This window comes from Drosophila novamexicana, unplaced genomic scaffold (assembly GCF_003285875.2).
Source record: "Drosophila novamexicana strain 15010-1031.04,08,12 unplaced genomic scaffold, DnovRS2.1 tig00000193-arrow-pilon, whole genome shotgun sequence".
Classification (NCBI taxonomy): Eukaryota; Metazoa; Arthropoda; class Insecta; order Diptera; family Drosophilidae; genus Drosophila; species Drosophila novamexicana.
In genome coordinates this window covers 6,855,488-6,874,740 of record NW_020824787.1, presented here as the reverse complement: position 1 = coordinate 6,874,740, position 19,253 = coordinate 6,855,488, and the positions used below count along the sequence as shown (strand labels likewise).

The following is a 19,253-nucleotide window of genomic DNA, read 5'->3' as shown; positions in this document are numbered from 1 at the left end:
AAGATATCAAAGATACTTCCTTCTGCCTTTTACATAGACTTAGACAAAACCAATATACCCTTCATAGTCACTTTCAATGGGCTCAGTGTATAAAGGCAAATAATTAAGAGTTTAATTCGTTTAAGCATATAATGCTGAAAGAAAGAGCAGTAAAGGTTAAATTAGATGTTTTTATAGAATATCTGAAAGAGTAACTAGCTCTGAGCAAAATCAAATGAAACTAAATAGTCACCACATAGCATCAAAATAAGTTCTATAATATTTATTTAAGTGAGAAAGAAATAAAATAAAGAGCTTATCATTTGCCCATATAAGAGTCAGAGGAATATGCAGTCGAGTGCTTGGAATAAAAAAATTGAATTGCATTTGAATGCTGCAAACAGAGTTCTCGACATTTCTAAAAATTGTAATCAGAATTAAATGAATATGTTGTTGAGCTGCCTGTTTGTGTTTTCCCTAGTAACTATACCCTTATACATTTTCTAATTATGCGTACTAGCATAGTTAAGCTTTAAAGTAATTAGTCAAAAACTCAATTCAGTTAAGTTTTACAAAAGCAAACTGAATTTAAAGTTGTAATCGATAGCGCGAAACGCGTTTATCACTTGCAAATTATAGTTGCGTAATATTTATTGCTTAATAAAGTTCGCTAGTTCAGTAGAAAAACAAAGATTTCGCGCCAGCTCAATGCAAGCCATGTTTATGGCCATTTTAATGATGACACCGCACCACGGCAGTAGTCAGCATTTAGCCAGGTCTTAAGTGTTATGGCCTGCTGCGTGTGCTGCCAGGTAAAACTTGGCGCATTAAATGCAACGCCGGCGAGAACTGCACAAGCACAAGAAGCAGAAAATTGAAAAAATGTTTATCTGCGGGCTCATAAATTCAATTTTGGCAGCCAGCCCGACGCCCCTTCTAATGAGCAGGCCGAAATAAATGAGGCTAAGTTTAGCACGCGCAATTTTCAAATAAGACAAAAAAGGAAGAAGCAGAATAAAAGAGCTGAAGTCCAAGCTGAATTATATAGCCTATGGGGTTTCATAAGGTTTGCCGGTTTTCGCATGTGAATATTTTGCTGGGAACTTAAGAATTTATATCAACTGATTTCATTTCGCCTCACTGAAATATTTACGTTCCAGCACAATAATAATAATTCTCTTTCTCTCTCTCGCTCTCTCCCTCTCTCTCTCTCTTTTTCTCTCTTTGCAGCTTCGATGTGCGCGATAATATGGCCGTTGAGCAGCCACGACATTGGTCAGCTCCGGAGGTTTTTGGCTCACGTGCCAAATTTCATTTTGACTCGCAGCCAGCAACCTTGGAAATTAAGGTAAGATCCCAAATGATTGCCCAACAGCTCAGAGCGACCCATTACAAATACGGGCTCGACTTTATTCAATTCTTTAAATATTCCATTTAATTTGTGTGAACTTGAATGAATGTGAAACACACGACTTATCGCACGGCAATTATTGTAGCACGCTCTTAGGGATGCTTTTAGCCATTTGAGTGGCTTTCCACCTGCTGGGGCCAGACAACAAATGGATAAAAGCTAACAGAACTTGAAAAAATTAATGCACAACGTTAAAAAAATTCTAAAAAAATTAGCACACAATTGAATTTTTGTGCGTTAAGCAGAAATAGCAATACAAAAATGCTAAATAAGAGTTTGTAAAATGACAGACTAGAGTATACCCTAAATGCAGCCTTAAAGTTTACCTATGTATCAAAGGGTTTTTATATATACTCCATTACCCACTTCGTCTACTCAGGGACTCAAGAACTGAGCTTATTTTGAGCAAAGTTTATCTACGGAGCATTCAGACGTTCAGAATACTTAATTTGCTATAAACTTTTCTTATGGGATCTTCAAGGCTTAGCTATAAATAATCTTTGGGGATCATAGAGGTTTAGTTCTGCTTCGTTTTTTATTTATTTTATTATTAACCAAAATCTTACAGGTTTAATTAAATGGAATTAATAATGAATAATTTATAAAAAAAAAAAGGAAAAACAATCTTTAGGGAACATGAAGTTCCAGTTTTGGTTCTTAGATAAATTTCAACAACTCTAAAAATGAAAGCTATATAGATATAACGACAAGTGAGTGCGTAAATTGGTATATAATAAATTTAAATTATATGAAATTTCCCTTTGGGAATTCTCTCAAAATGTGCCTTAAATTTTCTATATTATCTAAAAGCGCATTCAATTTTATATCCGAAAATGGAATTGCAATTGGAATTGCGAATGCGTGTTAAAAATTAAGTCAGCGCGAGTAACAGTAAACGGAAGTACCGAACATATTGCAAAAAAAAGAAACATATAGGGAAAAGGGCCATGAAAAGGGAGTAGAAACGGAATGCTAAATAACAGTAGAAAGCTGTGACTGCGACGGTGACTGCGACTCCGACTGCGGCTGAGGCAATGCGAAAACAAATTTAGATATCAAAAGTTGTTAAATTGCTTCGCGCACGCGAAATGTTTATTAATGTCTTGCATGTTTACAGATAACTTGATTTACCGTTATTGTCATGCAATGCACACTCACACACTCACACAAACAGACACTCACACACACGCACACCCGCACACAATATGGCAGCTACTTGAGCCAACGCCTCGGCATGTCTTTGCGCCACAAGCGGTTGACTTTTAAAGGCCAACTTGAGTTGGCTTCGGGTTCCAGAGTGTAGGAATCCTTGGACAATTCCTGGTCTTAGACAGCCTGGTTGGGGAGAGGTTCTGTCTGCACGTTAACGAGCTGCATGTGCACACACACACACACACATTCGGAAATGAATGTGAAATGCACACGAAGAGGCAGCCTGATCCCGCCCATAAATTTGCCACTCGCGGTTGCATCAACTTCATATTGCAAGCGAGGCACACAACACGATGTTACAAAAACATTTATATATAACTCGAATATGAATAATGTGCGACAAATGGTTGGGATCTGGGCGAGGAGTTGACTTTATAAATTAATTTTAATTGCGTTTCAATTGCCTGACAATTAGCCTGACGCCATACGGACTGTAAATTGCATACAAGTAGTTAGAGAAAACAGCAACGGATGCTTAAGGGGTAGATGGGATATTATAAGTGTAAGAATTTAGTGATAAATACATGGAAAAATGTAATTGTAACAAGTATTTCTCAATTAGGATTTATAAATTTTATGTGAATATGTAAAATAATGATATATTTTGTTCTAAGATATTCGGGTATTACCTTTAAATACTAGGATATAAAGGTGCTCAAAATCTATTAAAGATCCATTGAAAAGTCGAATCGTCATTAATAAATTAATGAATTAATTAGTGAAAAAGTGTGTCTCAGCTAGCTAATAAAGTTTAATAATTTATTGCTAAACATGCATATGGCTAATGACAACTAACTGGAGCAGGTTTTAAGCCGTTTCACCGAACTAGTTCATTTATTACAACACACAGAGCAAGATGATGATAAATTCAAATCTTAATGAAAGAACCAATCAGAGTAATATATATATCCATTCATTGACTAACTAATCATAGCCACAATTAACTGAACCAAATGTGCACTAGCTTCAATACCTGGGAGTGCATAATTGCCTGGCCGGAGGTTCGATATATATCTCAAGTCCTGCACGACTTGGCCACAGCACAGACCACATAGTTGTAGGACTTAAGTGACATGCAATAATTGAAAATTACATAACCATAAGCAGAACCAACTGTTTTGTGGGTGTGTGCAGTGTGTGTGTGTGTGTATGTGTGTGTGTATACGTGTGTATGCTAATCATCTGTTTCCTTTCGCACACATATAATAATATAACGTATGGAATTTTGCAGGATATCAAAAGGCATGATCAAGGCATTTACCGTTGTCGTGTCGATTTTCGCACAGCTCAAACGCAAAGCTTCCGTTTCAATTTGTCTGTAATAAGTGAGTATCTGAAATGCTGACAGGCACACAGGCACACTTACGCCTACACGTACACTTAACTATCAATTGATGTTGTTGTTGTTGTTGTTGTTGCTGTTGTTCTTTTTAGTACTTCCGGAGCAGCCCATCATACTGGACCGTTGGGGTCGTCAACAGAATGGCACAAAATTGGGTCCCAAGCAGGAGGGCGATGATATTGTTATCACTTGTCGTGTGGTGGGCGGTAAGTAAGCCCAACTATCTGGCTTAACCCCATTGCCAGTGGCCACGCCCCCTTTTGCTTTTGCTATGCCTCACACACATGGCTATATCCGCTCGACCGGCTAGACAATTTCCTGTTAATTTCCTTAAAAGCTTTGGCCAGCAAAAAAAAAAAAAAAAACAGAGAGCAAAAGAAAAACCTCAAGCCGCACTTTGACCGAAAATGAAAATATCACAAAGTTTGCTTTCGGTTTTCTTTGCGCTATTTTTTTTTTTTTTAGTCCAAAACTTGACTTTTTAATTTGCGCCGTTTCTAGCTGCCGCTTCGCACAGTCCCCATATGTTGATGTGTATATAACTATTGTATTTTTTTTTGTTCTTTGTTCTTGTTCGACTCTATTTCATAGGTCGACCACAACCACAGGTCCGCTGGCTTGTGAATGGACTACTTGTCGACAATCAAAACGAGCACAATTCCGGCGATGTTATCGAGAATCGACTGTTGTGGCCATCGGTGCAGCGCAACGATTTAAATTCCGTATTCACATGCCAGGCATTGAATACGCAATTAGATAAGCCCAAGGAGAAGAGCTTCATACTCGATATGCACCGTAAGTGCAACTTGTCTGGCTAATAAATTTGTCTAAAACAACCGCACATGACCTGAAAAAAAACACAGAAAAAAAAGACCAGCTCGCTTAGGTTTGATTCTAGACCAGAATTGTGCTATCGTCAAGGTTATGTTATTTATTGTGGGACTTAATAACCCTAGGCTTAGCAGGCGGTTTTATATAACCCATAGAGGGACCATACCATATTGAAATAAATTAGTATATCAATATTTTCTCTAGGAACAACTAAAGCCTGAGTTTAGATCTACATTTTTTTTGATTCAAATAATGACTAATTATGTTTAGAGCCAAACTCTACTCAGACATTCCATAGTCCCCGCTGACACTCAGTAAACCCTAATCATTTTTATTACAAATCAATTATACTTAGTTCCGAATCTCAATTAACTAAATTAATATTTAATCAAAGAAAATATTATCTTTTAATATCGGAACTTCGTAGTTATTTGCAGCACGTTAACTAAACAACTCGCCTGTTGTGTAAACACAAACAAATCATATTCAATATTTTTCACGATTGTAACGCTACACAAATAAACCTGACATTCTTAGGGTTAAATACCGCGCATATAGCTCGTCAAAGTGGCCATTAAATAATTACATGTTTACAGAAATGAACGAATGACGGGGCGTTAAGCCTAACATTAACCTCGCTCCATATCCCGAGCTCTTTACAGCAAACAGCACAACAAATTGTTGCCTTAGCCAAAGAGGGTCATTTATATATAGGGACCAATGGGGGCCTATGGGGACCTATGGAGTCAGCCATATGTAGTCGTTAGTTTTTAACGTTCGTTAGTTACAAATTGTTGAAAGCTCTACTTAATAATTATTTTTTAAGTTCAAAAGCGAAAGAATATGGGAATATACAGAGCTGTAATATAGTTTCTTTAATCTGCCTTAAAAAAACTAAAGAAACTACTGTGTTATGCAATCTTTTTTGTGTGCTCAATTTTCATTATTCAAATTGCGAATAATATTAACCGATTTTTTCTACTTCTATTCACAGTAAAGCCATTGACTGTAAAAATTCTGGAACCACCCAGTTCAATGATTGCCGATCGACGCTATGAAGTTACATGTGAATCATCGGGTTCGCGTCCGAATGCCATCATCACTTGGTACAAGGGAAAACGTCAATTGCGACGCACAAAGGTGAGTTGAGTTTGCGAGGGGGTGAGGTGGCAGTAGTTGGCAAAGGGTAGGGGTGATTCGCACATGACCGCAATTGACGTACTCTGCCCAACACACTTGTGGTCTACCTACCTAAGGTTGGGTTTGTGGGGGTGTTGACTGACTCACGTTCAGCTCGATAAGTTATTGTATTTGCACAGCCAAGCCACACACACACACACACACCGCAGCTCGTAACTCTTCCACAACGAGGGACTTGTGGGTGGGTAACACCCACTTGTTGTCGCTGGGCGTGGCTCACACTCGCCGCGCTCCGCACTCACCGTTTGAATAAACACAGATAATGTGATATAAACTCCACAATACACAATGTATTGCCCCGCCCCCGACCTGCGACCCTCCGGCTGCGCAACCCTTTGCATTTTCTACTATTTGCTACGCTTTTCCTTTGCCATTTTCATTTGTTGTGGTTGTTGTTGTTGCTGTGTTTTTTTTTGTGCCTTTTTTGTTTTAACTTTGGACAAATTTATGGGAGTTTTAGCGCAATTTTGTTGCAATTCATTTTTGTGCCGCTCCGCTGTTGACTTGCCCAGCCCCCGCCCCCGCTAGCGCTGCCACTGCCCCGTTTACCCACTGTCCGGAACCCAAAACAGTTGTTGTTTATGTCCATGTCCGTCCGTCTTATATGCATACTCGCTTATGCATACCGCCGCTGATTGCTTTGCCGTTTGCAGCTACACTCCTTTAAAGACCGGAAATGTTTTTCAGTAGTTTTTCACGTGGCATAAAGTTGCCGTAATGCGGCAAGTGGCCGCCCTCAGTCTAGTTTAGCTAGACAGTCGGACAGACATTCGGACAGACAGTCGGAGAGACTGTTAGACAGACTGGCCTTTAGACATGTTATACATGCCTTTTGGTGCCTTAGTTTCCACTCTAATATGCGGACCTTGTGGGTGGGCTGTATGAGTCGGTGTGTGTGTGAGTGTGTCAGTGTGTGTGCTGCCAGACATGTGCATATTTCGGGTACAAACTAAAGTCTAGCAACTTTATATGGGGCACGACATTAATCAACGTTTGGGGCCAACGACTCGCCGACAATCGAGTTGCTCGTTGCGAATTGCAGCTAATTAGGTAGTCATGGCTTTAGTCTAAACATGCCATTTGCCTTGATCGAAATTGTTGTTAGAATATTTTTGAGGACAGTCTAACAAATTCATTTCAAACTAGGTTAAACCATTTTTAATTGTCGAAAAAAATAATATAAGGAAAGCAGTACCTGGTAATAAACGTACTCGAGTTAATTATACAGTCTGTTTAGTTCTTTTGTAAGCAGTTTTCTGGAAGAATTTTTCTAACAATTAATGTCATTTAAAGCATGGATTTTCTTTTACATATTTATTGACTTTATTCTTTTTTAAATAATAGCAAAGAAATTTCGTGTTAAATTTCTTCTTTGCCATCTATTAGGAAAAACAGGCTTTTCTTACAATTTCATTCCGTTCGGAAAACTTTTTTCTTTTTGTTAAATAATTATCTTCGATTTTTTATATATTTTTTAATACTCAAATTCTTGGAAGAACTAAAGAAATTTTATTCTAAAGAACTTTGCCAACTGTTAAGGAAAACAGGTTTTCCTCACAGTTCCATTCCGTTCGGAAAGTCAAGTTTTTTCTTTTAAATATTTATAGCTTGTTTTTTTTTCCTTTTGCCTTGGACTCTGACACTGAAAATAACGTTTTTACGATGTGAAAGCAGGTCGCTAACTGTCCGCCTTTTAGCACCTTCGATAGGGCTTAAACACTAACACCCACTTACCGGAGCAGGTATATGTGAGGGCATATTTCACGCCTTTGCAGCCGTTTAGCAAGTTTTGGCGACTGGTCGCCAGGGGAGGGGGCGACACACGGTTAAAAATGAACAATTTTATGACCCGTTCAGCTAACAGCAAGAATAACGACTACAACAGCTCAACTAATTACGTGTTATAGATGTTGTAGTTGTAGCTGTTGTTGTTGTTGCTGCTTGGCGCTATAAAATGTGCCCACACAAGTCACATAAAACCCAAAGTATGCAGCAATAAATTTTAAATTGCAAACATAAAATATTTCGACAAATTTGCAAAAAAATAACACACACACACACAAAGAAAACAAAGAATAAAACGAAGAACTGCGCCTCAGGACATTTTCGTTGTAAAGTGGTGGACGGGGAGGGGTGGTTGGGGATCGTCTACTCTCTGGTCTGAGGCCGAAACTTAATTAATGCAGCAACACATTTTCCAGGACGACATATCAAAGAACTCGACACGCTCGGAGCTGAGCTTTGTGCCCACCACAGACGACGATGGCAAATCGATAACATGCCGTGCGGAAAATCCAAATGTGAACGGCCTTTATTTGGAGACCATGTGGAAATTGAATGTCGTTTGTAAGTATTACAAATTGTGTTTAAGTCTAAAATATATATGTACATATATACTGTATACGCTGAAAATAACAAAAAATAAGCATTTGCCGACAGCTAGCAGAAAGGTAGACAGCCAGCTAAATTTATTACGTCGGCGCTGTCGACGTCGTCGCCGTTGAAAGCCTTTAAAATGCAAATAAATCAAAGACAAATGACAAATTGTGAATAATTTGCCATGGGCCAGAAGGCAGCTGCCGTGCTAACAGCCCACTCTCCCAGCCCATAACCCAATCCGACCGCGGGGAGCGCCTCAGCGGCTCCAGCGCCCAAATGAAATATGTGGGCTAACAAAATGTATGGCAGCCGCTTAAATTAAATGAAGGACTTTGCGTACCCATGCACCATTCCCCCCACCCCCTCTCTTCGCCAAAAAAAAAAAAAAATTATCAGAGTAGATGCTTTCACTATAGATACAGCTGTTATCAGTGTCTAAACAGATACAGTTTATTGCATAATTTTAGATATTAATTAAAAATATATATATATATATATATATCTAACCAGTAAACTATTTTATATAGTTATTGTAGGACCAAATTTAAGGTTAGGTCTGTTGAGGTTGGATTGTCGCTAGTTTTGTTATGCTTTTCCATCAGAGAGCATACTCCAGAGGTTCTTCCATGCGATGCAGAATCTATCTGCTATTCATGAAGAATTGAATGCAAGTTATTTGGAATAAGCTTTGTCAACTTTTTAAATAAATTAGTAAGCAATAATATTCCAAAGGTCCTATTCATATGGAGAAATCATTGGAAAATAATGTTCTGTGATGATGATAATTTGTTACTAATATGTTTGTTAGTTTGACATTCTTTTTTTTTATATAGATTTCTTGGTATTACTTCAAATATATGCTAAGGTTATTAGTTTGATCGTAAACTATGCCTACCTATAAAAATATACATACATATTTTTAGTACATATTATGTACTTCTTTTTTTATACCCCTCTGCAGATATTAAAATGATTTATTATGATAAATAATTTAATATCCTCAGAAGGGCGTACAAAAATTATTTAAGCAAATTTTATATATAATTATATATATATTAAAAATAACACCTTGCTTACGATCACACTAAAAATCATAGCACATATATATATAAAGTAATACCAAAAAAGCTATAAAAGCTTCAATAAAGCATATCAAGGTAACAAACATGTTAACCGGATTGGTGAGCCAATGGGTCAATAGCCGCAAAGTAACTACTGCGGACATCGTAAAGTGGCAAAGTCACAGTTGAGTTTGCAGGCTAGCGGCGTTACGTATACGTCGCGTTTGCCGCTGTGAATGTATTTTATTATTTCGGCTGTGTGTACATTGTGTACACACACTCACACACACACACAAACACATGTGTGTGTATGTATGGCACATCACGTAATGTTGTTTCTTTGCTTTTCACATCCTCAAATATTAAATTTTTACTGCAATCTGCTGACGCAAAAAGAAGTAAACAAAAGAAAATACACAGAAAGAAAAACATGTTGATATTTAGGCTTGACGCTTCACAAACAAAAAATATATATAAAAGGTGTTATGATTATATTTTTTATGCGCCACACATACTTGTTGCCTTCCTATTTTATATTTTAGAATATTATTTTTTATTTGTTTGCTTTGTGGAATTTTTTTTCTCTTAACATTGACGCATGTTAAATTTATGATCAGCACGTACGGCAAAGTATTCATATAAATACACACACACACACGCAGCAGGAAAACGCTTGACTTAAAAAAAAAAAAAAATATATATAAATATAAATTATGCTTTTTAATTTAAGCATATTACCCTACAGTCATTCGGGCCCTGCCTTGACTGCAAAGCTCACCTTGAAAAAGAGCATATAAAATGAATATGCATTTTTATAATCTTACTAAAGTCTTAATTAAGAGTGGCAGAGCTGACGCCTATCTTACAGGTGAACATTTAAAGCAGAGCTTTTTTCATTTTTACAAAAAGTAACAATACGTTTGAAGGGTTTAACAACCATTGAAAGAATTATTCACCTTCGATGTGTTTCTTTATTTCGATAGGTTTCTATATTTAACTACAAATTATAATGTAGAAAGAAGGGGCCGATGCCAAGCCAGACAACAGTTGCTAATTTTAGCAACTTTATTTTGGGATCTTAACACAGATTCTCAAGGAGCAGGCACTGCCTTATATATTATTACTTTCCCCGAAATTTGCCTCCTTAAAACTAGTTAAAGAAACCATTGCCGGAAAACTTTTCTTGAATGTGCACGAAATTCTGTATAAGCCAAAAGACTTATTCATAGCGCATCTTGGAGTCGCCTATGGCTATCTCAATTATATTTTCGTATTTTTAATTTGTGCACACATTGGGCAAATATGTTCCGCATCGTTTCGCATTTGTTGATCCTGCTGCTTTTGTTGTTGTGTTGTGTGTCATGTCCTTGTTGCTGTTGTCCCCATACGATATCTCTATTCAGCATCAAGCCTGAGTTATTATGCCAACTTCGTTTTGGCTTCTTAGGCACGGCATTTGGCAAGGCCATTTGCCGTACTTTATGCCAGGGCCAAAGGGGGAGTGGGGAGGGGGTGGTGTGGTAGCTGCTGCATTCCGTACATATAATTTTCTTTATGTGTGCGCGCGATGTGTGCGTATGTGACACGCTCGTTTTAAAATTTATAATGTGGCCCCGGCAAAACAAGGAAGCAGGACAACAAAGCATGCAATGCAATCACAGACATAGAGATTCCCATGAGCGCACTATAGAGACAAAATGTGTGTGTGCGTGTGTGTGTGTGTGTGTGTGTGTGTGTGTGTGTGTGTGTGTGTGTGTGTGTGTGTGTGTGTGTGTGTGTGTGTGTGTGTGTGTGTGTGTGTGTGTGTGTGTGTGTGTGTGTGTGTGTGTGTGTGTGTGTGTGTGTGTGTGTGTGTGTGTGTGTGTGTGTGTGTGTGTGTGTGTGTGTGTGTGTGTGTGTGTGTGTGTGTGTGTGTGTGTGTTGTGTGTGTGTGTGTGTGTGTGTGTGTGTGTGTGTGTGTGTGTGTGTGTGTGTGTGTGTGTGTGTGTGTGTGTGTGTGTGTGTGTGTGTGTGAGTGTGTGTGAGTGTGTGTGAGTGTGTGTGTGTGTGTGTGCATGTCCCTTGCCCGTTGTTTATGGCTGGGCTACATTGACGCTTGTGCTGTGTGCGTGCCTCGCATTTCGAAAAAGCGAAAGCATCGCGATATTTTTCTCAATGCCGCAATTTGAGTTGATATTTTTAAAGTGGACGCATGCTAGAGCATAGCAATAGGGTTTATGCCCTCTAGATGATATATATGCACATCTATTAAAGATTACATAAATGTTGCTAAAGTTAAAGCCGTGTCATGTCTACAAACTCAGAACAGTTATTATGGACAGTTGTATTTTGTGGTTGCATTCGAAACCAAAGCCTTGGATAATCAGGAACAAATAATGAAAACTAGTTCATGGTTTATTTGGTATACTTAATCAAATCAATACCAACAGTTATATGGATTATTGATTATTGATTTTTAAAAGAATGTGAATTTGATAATTGGTTTATTCAATTAAATTATATTGATTATCGTTAGGCTTCCTTTCATGGCCCAAGTACGACACCCAGCTCCGTAGAAAAGCGCAAAGCTTTAGCTTTTAATAAGATTTCTCAAAAAGTGAAATGTTCCCAATTAGCGTATATTATACGACAGCCTATGTGTCAAATTTGAAGTAGTTAGCTATTACAGTTTCTGAAAATCCCAGTTTTAAAATCTATATTGATCGATATCATGGAAATGGGAGAGAAATTGAGATATTGGCAAAGAAAGGGTGCTCGTTCTGCAGAATATAATATATTCTTCTATTCCGCAGAATAGAGTTACCCATTTTTTGTCGCTTTCATATTTCAGAGATCGACCGATCGGGCTAGCTCGTTCTTCGGACCAAGAATTTGTACACCATGGGATCGGAGATGCTTTTCTGCCTTCTTCCATTTTCCATGGGCATAGCGTATAATATTCAATACCTCGTGCTATATAAACTTAGCAAGTAATATTTTTAAATATTACTAAATTAATGCCATAGTCAAATCCAAGCTGTATTCTATTTGCGGCTAGTTTTAGTGCACTAATTCAGTGAAAAAATCGCTGAATCGTGGCGCAGCCGTCCCAAATATCAAATGAACCGACTTTCATTTGCACATAAATTACGGGGGAAACTGAGAGGCCCGAAACTCAGCAAACCCTCGATCGATGGCCACCCCCAGAAGCTTGGCAAGTAGTGCCACCCCCTTTTTTTGGCTTGGGTGGTTTTAGCAGCCTTCAGTTTGGGCGAGGTGGCAGCTAACGGTAAATGATAATCACAAAAATGGCCTGCAACATGTGTGCGGAAATACGGCGGCGCGACTTTTGGCGAAAGAGTTTTTGCTGCGGGTCCCTTTCGAGCACTTTTGCTGATTGGCGGGGCGATTGGTGCCGGCTGCCAAGTCAGACCTTTGCATGTGTCGAAGAGGAGTGTTGGGGGGGTTGGACTGGGGTAAAGTAAAGTTTGCGAGGCCATTCTAAAGTGAGCAAACTTTTGGACCCGCTCGTCGTCGTCGGCGTCGTTGTTGTCGTTGCTGTCGTCTAACTCTTGACTGGCGCCGTTTGGCTTTGGCCGCCAATAACTCAACAATATTAAGGTTGGCACGTGCACGTCCTTCCTTCGAGGTTCTGTGCTGTGTTTGTCGCAAAGTTTGTGGCTCGTTAAGCAAATTCAAACGACTTAAGCGGCAACACATGTTCACAAGCAGCGCCAGGCATAGTCAGGCCCGGCCACAGCCAGGCCAGACCAGTGTGTGCGATCCTTGGTCCTTGTGCCCAGCTACCATTAGATTGTTGTTCCCATAACTCTTTGTTGATGTTCCTGTCGTTGCAGCAAATCGCTCATATTTGCAGCCACTATTAAATCAAATAGATCACTCGACTTATTGCACAGCTGATGACACGAAAGGGGCAATCATAACATCTCTGGGACTATATGGAACTCTATAAACTCTAATGTTGAGTCTTTAGTTCGTAAAGTAGCTGCTTTATACAATTGTCTACTTGCAGCAACGATAAAGTGTAGCTAGTTAACTTTAGGGAAAGGTTCTCAAAGCAGCAAGTTTCATTTATCATATATTGACTTTTAATCATCTTATTACTAATTTACTTATATACCATATTACAGAGTTTTTGCATACTTTGAATACAATTTCAGATAGATATAGGCTTGTTATGAGTTCAATTATTTCCTATAAATATAACACAAAGGCATTTCTTGGCATAGGAGAATGGAAGAAAAAGATAACTCTGTCAGTTAATTTAACTGATTTTATCCTAAATCGGAAACAAGTGCGCAGAGTCAAGTTAAAGAAAATGAAATTTAAATGAATAAAATTATTAAAATAGCCTTATGTAGAGGATTTTCTTGTTTCTGATGTGTTAAAGGATTAACAAATATATTGTTTTTAGATAGAAAAAGGAACTTGATACTTAAGCCTCTACATATAGAGTATATTATTATAAAGACATTCGACCCACGCTTCGTAGAAGTTAATATTATCTAAATTAACGATCATCAACACTGATGAGTACAGTTCCACACAGTCCAATCAATTAGCTGGTGATTATTAATTATGTCAATGCATTGAATAAAAAAAACAATTATTAAATTAAATTACAATTATTTACAGTTGCTGTGCAAAGCTTTTCAAAGCAGTTATAATCAGCGACTAATCCATAATTAATTAGTTTTAATTGCTATAATTACTTACAAATTTGTTTATTTCTGAAATCATTGCAGATCCCCCATTGGTAACGCTGCGCTTGGGCTCCACACTGACACCGGATGATATCAAGGAAGGCGACGATGTTTACTTCGAGTGTCACGTACAATCGAATCCTCAATGGCGGAAACTGTTGTGGTTACATAATGTAGGTCGCGTCAAGTCAGCTGGAAGTGAGCGCTTGTCTGTCCGCATGCCCCGCCAAACACAAACTAAACCCCAAAACGCAAAACCCCATTGCCGAAACCCGAAACAACAATGGCAGAAGCAACTGGGCTCCAGGTCGTCCGTCAAACCAGGTCCTGTGCCTGGCTCCGAGCCGGCTGTCTGCTTGGTTGGCTTCCATTCATTTCTGTTTAAGTGTCAATAACATTGGCAAGTTGCGTATGCTCCTGCTTCTGCTGCTGCTGCTGCTGCTGCTGGTGATGCTACCCCTAGGATGCATTGCGCTGCATTTGCTCATTTCAATTCATTTCACACCAAGAATGGCGGTCACAAAGGTGCAAGGGGCAGGCAACCAACTCCGCAATGTGCCGTTTCGAGCAAAATAGTTTTGGGATTTGCGGCATTGATTTTGAACATCACTTTGGCTGTCGCTCACTCGCAGTCGCAGTCGCAGTCGCAATCGGTGCCGCCGCCCGCAATCAATCAGCAAAGAGCACACGACTGACGTCAGCCAAGTCTCGGTGCTCAGCAGCAGTAGAATGAATGCTATACCAGAAGCATTGCTTCTTGTTTGCGGATGGGCTTTGAGTGGTTTAACAGACACTCGATTGTTTCACACACACATATTGGCAAATGGAAATTGCCTCCGTCAGATGCAGACAAAATATGGCAGAGCGCTCTAGAAATGTCAGAGAAATAGAGATTTTGCATTTTAGTATTTATTTATACTTTAATTGTTCAAAGGGGTACATTTTAGGCACTTTCCGCCAGCTAGCACTCGAATTCCTAAACTACATTTTGAGACCTTTCTCTGCACTCCCTATTTTGAGAGAGGTTCTATGAATTCTTTAGAAAAGATTACACTTCAGTATTTGAATTAATTATTGATATTCCTTACATTGAGAGAGTTACGAAAGTTCTTTTAAAAATAAAACCTTATACTTATTTTAGGAAATAAAATGAGATTCTTTAGAAATCATTTTTATGGACTATCTAACTCTGGGAGAACTAGTCTTCACGAAAATAAATATATATGTAAGACTGCCAAGAACTGCAGAATTGCCTAGCATAGAAATCAGTATAACCTGACCAGGGAAGGTTAAACCGGAAAATCCTTTTATTTTCTCGATTATGCACAACCGCCGAGCTTCCGGCGCCATAATAATAACTTTATTTTTGTCGTCAATAATAAATATTCGTGCTTTATATGATTCTTATGGTTGCTTTCAGGGCATTCACTTGGAGCACAATACATCGGCTCGTGTCATACGCTCCAATCAGAGCCTGGTGCTGCAGAAGATAACGAAACACTATGCGGGAAATTATGCGTGCAGCGCCATCAATGATGAAGGCGAAACGGTCAGCAATCAGTTGCCGCTGCGTGTTAAATGTGAGTATACAAATATGCAGGGCAGCATTACGAGAGAGGTGTGGAGAGTGAGCTGGAGAGATGGCATAGATCAAGCGGCCTGTGCATGCCATAATCCTAGAAACTGTTGTCCTGCTGCCAGTTTATGTTTTGTCTGCATCAGTTGGCATTACGAGTAATATGGCTGGCACTTTGTTTGAGTGCGTCATCTATCTGGTAGACAGCCGCGCCCGCGCTCCCCATTCCATTCATGCTTTTCTTATCATAAAGTCAGACAGCGACGTTGTCGTTGCCGTCGTTGTCAAGCTGCAGCTTCTACCCTGCCTCATGCCACGCCCATGCCGCATTTGATGTATTGCATTTTTTTACATTTTCTTTTTTATTGTTGCTCTTGGGCTCAACTCGAGTTGAGTCGTCTCGCTGCGGCGCAGTTGCAAGTCAAGGCTGTGAAAATATTTTTCATTTCGCTTTTTGCATAAATACAACATTTTGCCAGCGCACCGACCCGCAGCCCCGCATCGGCCCTTTCGCCTTATCTGGGAAATCCAGTCGCTTTTCATATGCTTGCCACATGCGTTGCCTCATATTTCATTGCTGCCACTGCTGCTGCTGCTGCTGCTGTTGCTGCAGTTGCAGCTGCTCCGGAATTATGCTTCAATTTAAATGGCCGCGGAATGTTGCCAACTCTTTCTCTTTCTCTACATCTTCTTATTCTTCACTGTCGCAAGAAGCTGCTGCATCAGGCAGCTGCGCTTTAATTCAAGCAATTTGACAAGCGCCTCCGCGCGGCTCCTGATCGCGCTCATAATGAGCTTCGCAGCCGGATTTAGCGGTTAGTCTGTCGCCTCTTGTTGCCCCTAAGCGTTACACATGTTGCAACAACAAGCTGCTCCCCAACTCAAGTGCCGCTGTTCCGCCCCCTACTTGCAGCTAGACAGACGCATTGCCTCGGGCCATAAATTAAATGGCTTGGCGACGTCGATGTCGACGTCAACGTTGCTGCCAACTTCGCTGCAGACAGCGGCCACTAACATTTTGGTTTTTGTTGAAGCCCTGAAGCATTTGCAGCTTTAACAGCTACTATTTGAACAAATGTTTTAACTTAATTGATGGTAATCTAACTAAAATGTTGCTTGTTCTTTGACAAAATATTATCAGTTGATAATAAAATGTTGCTAAAATGTTACTTGTTCTTTGACAAAATATTATCAGTTGATACGCAAATTAGATCTAGAATCATTTTCTCAATAAAGAGACTCTAATATCTTAGCAGCTTATTTGGCTAACAAGTTGTTTATAACATAGCTCTGTTGAGTTAAAAGGATTTAGTTAGGTTACATTTAACACGGTGCAACAAGTCTAGCGTTTTATTTTTTGGTAAATTCGTCTTAAAAATTATAGGGTAGGGTTTTCATATGTTGATTTCATGATGTTTTTTTATTAAGAATAATACAATTAGAAGCATTTAGTCAATTTTATTAATCTGTGCACACTTTTAGCAAAGATAAAGCTCGATTTATAATCCCATAGACAAGGCCAATTGTGCTCTGAAACTCATTCAATGCGGAATGTATAAAATTTCCCCTGCCAACAATTCGTTTGATGTCATTGAACTTTTCTGTTTGTACAACAAAGGGCAACAAGTGCTTTTGCAGTGCTGTCTCGAGTGCTGGCTAATTAGCTGACGACGACTGATCAAACAGCCCTCGTGAACTCGCAATTTAAATAAGAGACAGGAAAGGCAACAACAAAGAGGCTTGTTTTTGTTTTTGGCTAATTAATTACGCCCTTTTGTAAATTTTTAAGACAAACAATTCATCAAAAATTCAGCTTGCCTGACTGCTAATGCGTTTGGTTTGGTTTGGTTCCTGTGAGGGCAGGTGGGCAGGTGGGCTGGTGTTTTGGTGAGTTAATGGGCTGGCAGTGGTAGGCAGCGGGGCGTTGACAACAACGTAAAATTACGCATACGCCACGTGTGCTGTCAGCTAATAATCCTTTAACATTTATGAACGCCTTATTTACCTGCGAGTACTAAATCATGTTGCCACATCAATTAATTTCAAGTAAACAAGGACGTCGCGTTGCCACTCGACGGAACTCCGCGGCGTTGCCATTGCCTCTGACACTGACTGACTGCCATGGCCGCCCCCTCGACCCACCCACCGCAACTGCCGCTCCTTCTCTCCGTATTTGGCGCCTACTCTAACAGATGAGTGGGCGGCCCTGCTGTCTAAATCACTTTTGTGCGTTTGCCTCAACGCGCCGACAACTTACAACAGGCAAATGCGTTGCCTCATTTTTCAGCGTTTTCTTTTATTTTCACAACATTTTCCTTTATTTTTATGCCACCCATACGAAGTTTGTCCTTATATGTGTACCGCCCTACTGACTGTAATTTTCATTATCTTTAGTTAACTGATTTTATAGGAATTTTAGACAAGTTTATTAAAGTGAGGAATTCAACTGCTGTCCTTCAATTAACCGACTCACTTTAATATAAATCTTTTATATATTTTGTAAGATTCATTCTTAAACAATTTCATTTTGATTACAGTTACAGTATATTGCACAGATACTTAAGTTTCGATACAGTAAGAAAATAGTTTTATTTTAGTTTTCTGGGCGAGGTGCTAAGGTTCTGCATATGCGGTTATTTCTCTATAATTAAGGAGATTTCTTCACACTATATCCTCATTCATTAATTATATTGTTTTTTATTCTCTTCATATCAGACACGCCTGTTTGCAAGCATACGGATCGCGTTATACTAATTGGTGCCTCCAAGGATGAGACTGTTGAGGTTATATGCGAGATACAAGCGGATCCGCCGCCACGGTGAGTTTTAATAACAACAACAAAGAAAGGGGGACCTGCCTACGAAGAACGGCTGCTCCTCCGCTTGCCTGTGGCAGAACTTCCTCTGTGCTGCCTTTTTTTTAGGCAATTGCTTCCGGTTTCCTGTTGAATGGAAGTTTGCCAAATTGACAAATGACTGTAATTGTGTGCGTGTGTGTGTGTGTGTGTGTGTGTGTGTGTGTGTGTGTGTGTGTGTGTGTGTGTGTGTGTGGGTGTGGGTGGGTGTGTGTAACGGAAAATGCTGTTTATATGTTAGGAAATGTGTGAAATTCAACAATATTTTGATTTGCCGACACTTGAAAGCTTCGTCTCAGCATGCCTTAAATGTGAGCACTTTAATTTATTTTAAATATGCAGCTGCTGTTGTTGTGGGAAGGAGGGTGTGTGTGAGTGCTGGACGCTGTTAATTCACATTGCCACATTTGCCCCACTTTAATGTTTTTTTAATGAGCCCGCCGCCGCCTTGGCACCACGGCGCACCGCTGTGGCCTGTCGAGCGACTTTATGCATGCCGCTCCCTCGCCCTCGCCCTCGCCCTCACCCTGGCATCCTTCATGTTCGGCTTTCTCTGCGTCTGTCCAGCTGCCTTGTCTTGTATTTAATTTCAATTTTTCCTTCTGTCTCGCTTTTTTGTGTTGTTGGCTTTCCTTTTTTCGTTGTCTGTGGCTAAGTCTTGAGTTGACGCTTTATGCTAAAATAATTAATCATTAGCTGGCGCAA

At 39.5% G+C, this 19,253-nt stretch overlaps 1 protein-coding gene across 6 annotated transcripts in view; it reads left to right on the top strand.

Moving 5' to 3' along the window:
• Positions 1–19,253, top strand: part of LOC115758498 (nephrin) — an 80,380-nt gene that overhangs the window by 44,036 nt on the left and 17,091 nt on the right. For 5 of the 6 annotated variants that reach the window (XR_004017425.1, XR_004017426.1, XR_004017427.1 and 2 more), the window contains exons 3-11: positions 1,210–1,327; positions 3,834–3,927; positions 4,037–4,150; positions 4,536–4,739; positions 5,770–5,915; positions 8,177–8,321; positions 14,161–14,291; positions 15,539–15,698; positions 18,410–18,512. Coding sequence is in view for 3 of the 6 variants with exons in the window: in XM_030699182.1 (XP_030555042.1) it covers positions 1,210–1,327; positions 3,834–3,927; positions 4,037–4,150; positions 4,536–4,739; positions 5,770–5,915; positions 8,177–8,321; positions 14,161–14,291; positions 15,539–15,698; positions 18,410–18,512 (1,215 nt within the window). In the remaining 3 variants the exon portion in view is untranslated. Of the gene's footprint in view, positions 1–1,209; positions 1,328–3,833; positions 3,928–4,036; positions 4,151–4,535; positions 4,740–5,769; positions 5,916–7,488; positions 7,523–8,176; positions 8,322–14,160; positions 14,292–15,538; positions 15,699–18,409; positions 18,513–19,253 lie in introns of those variants that run through there. The other variant, XM_030699183.1, reaches the window with a different exon arrangement.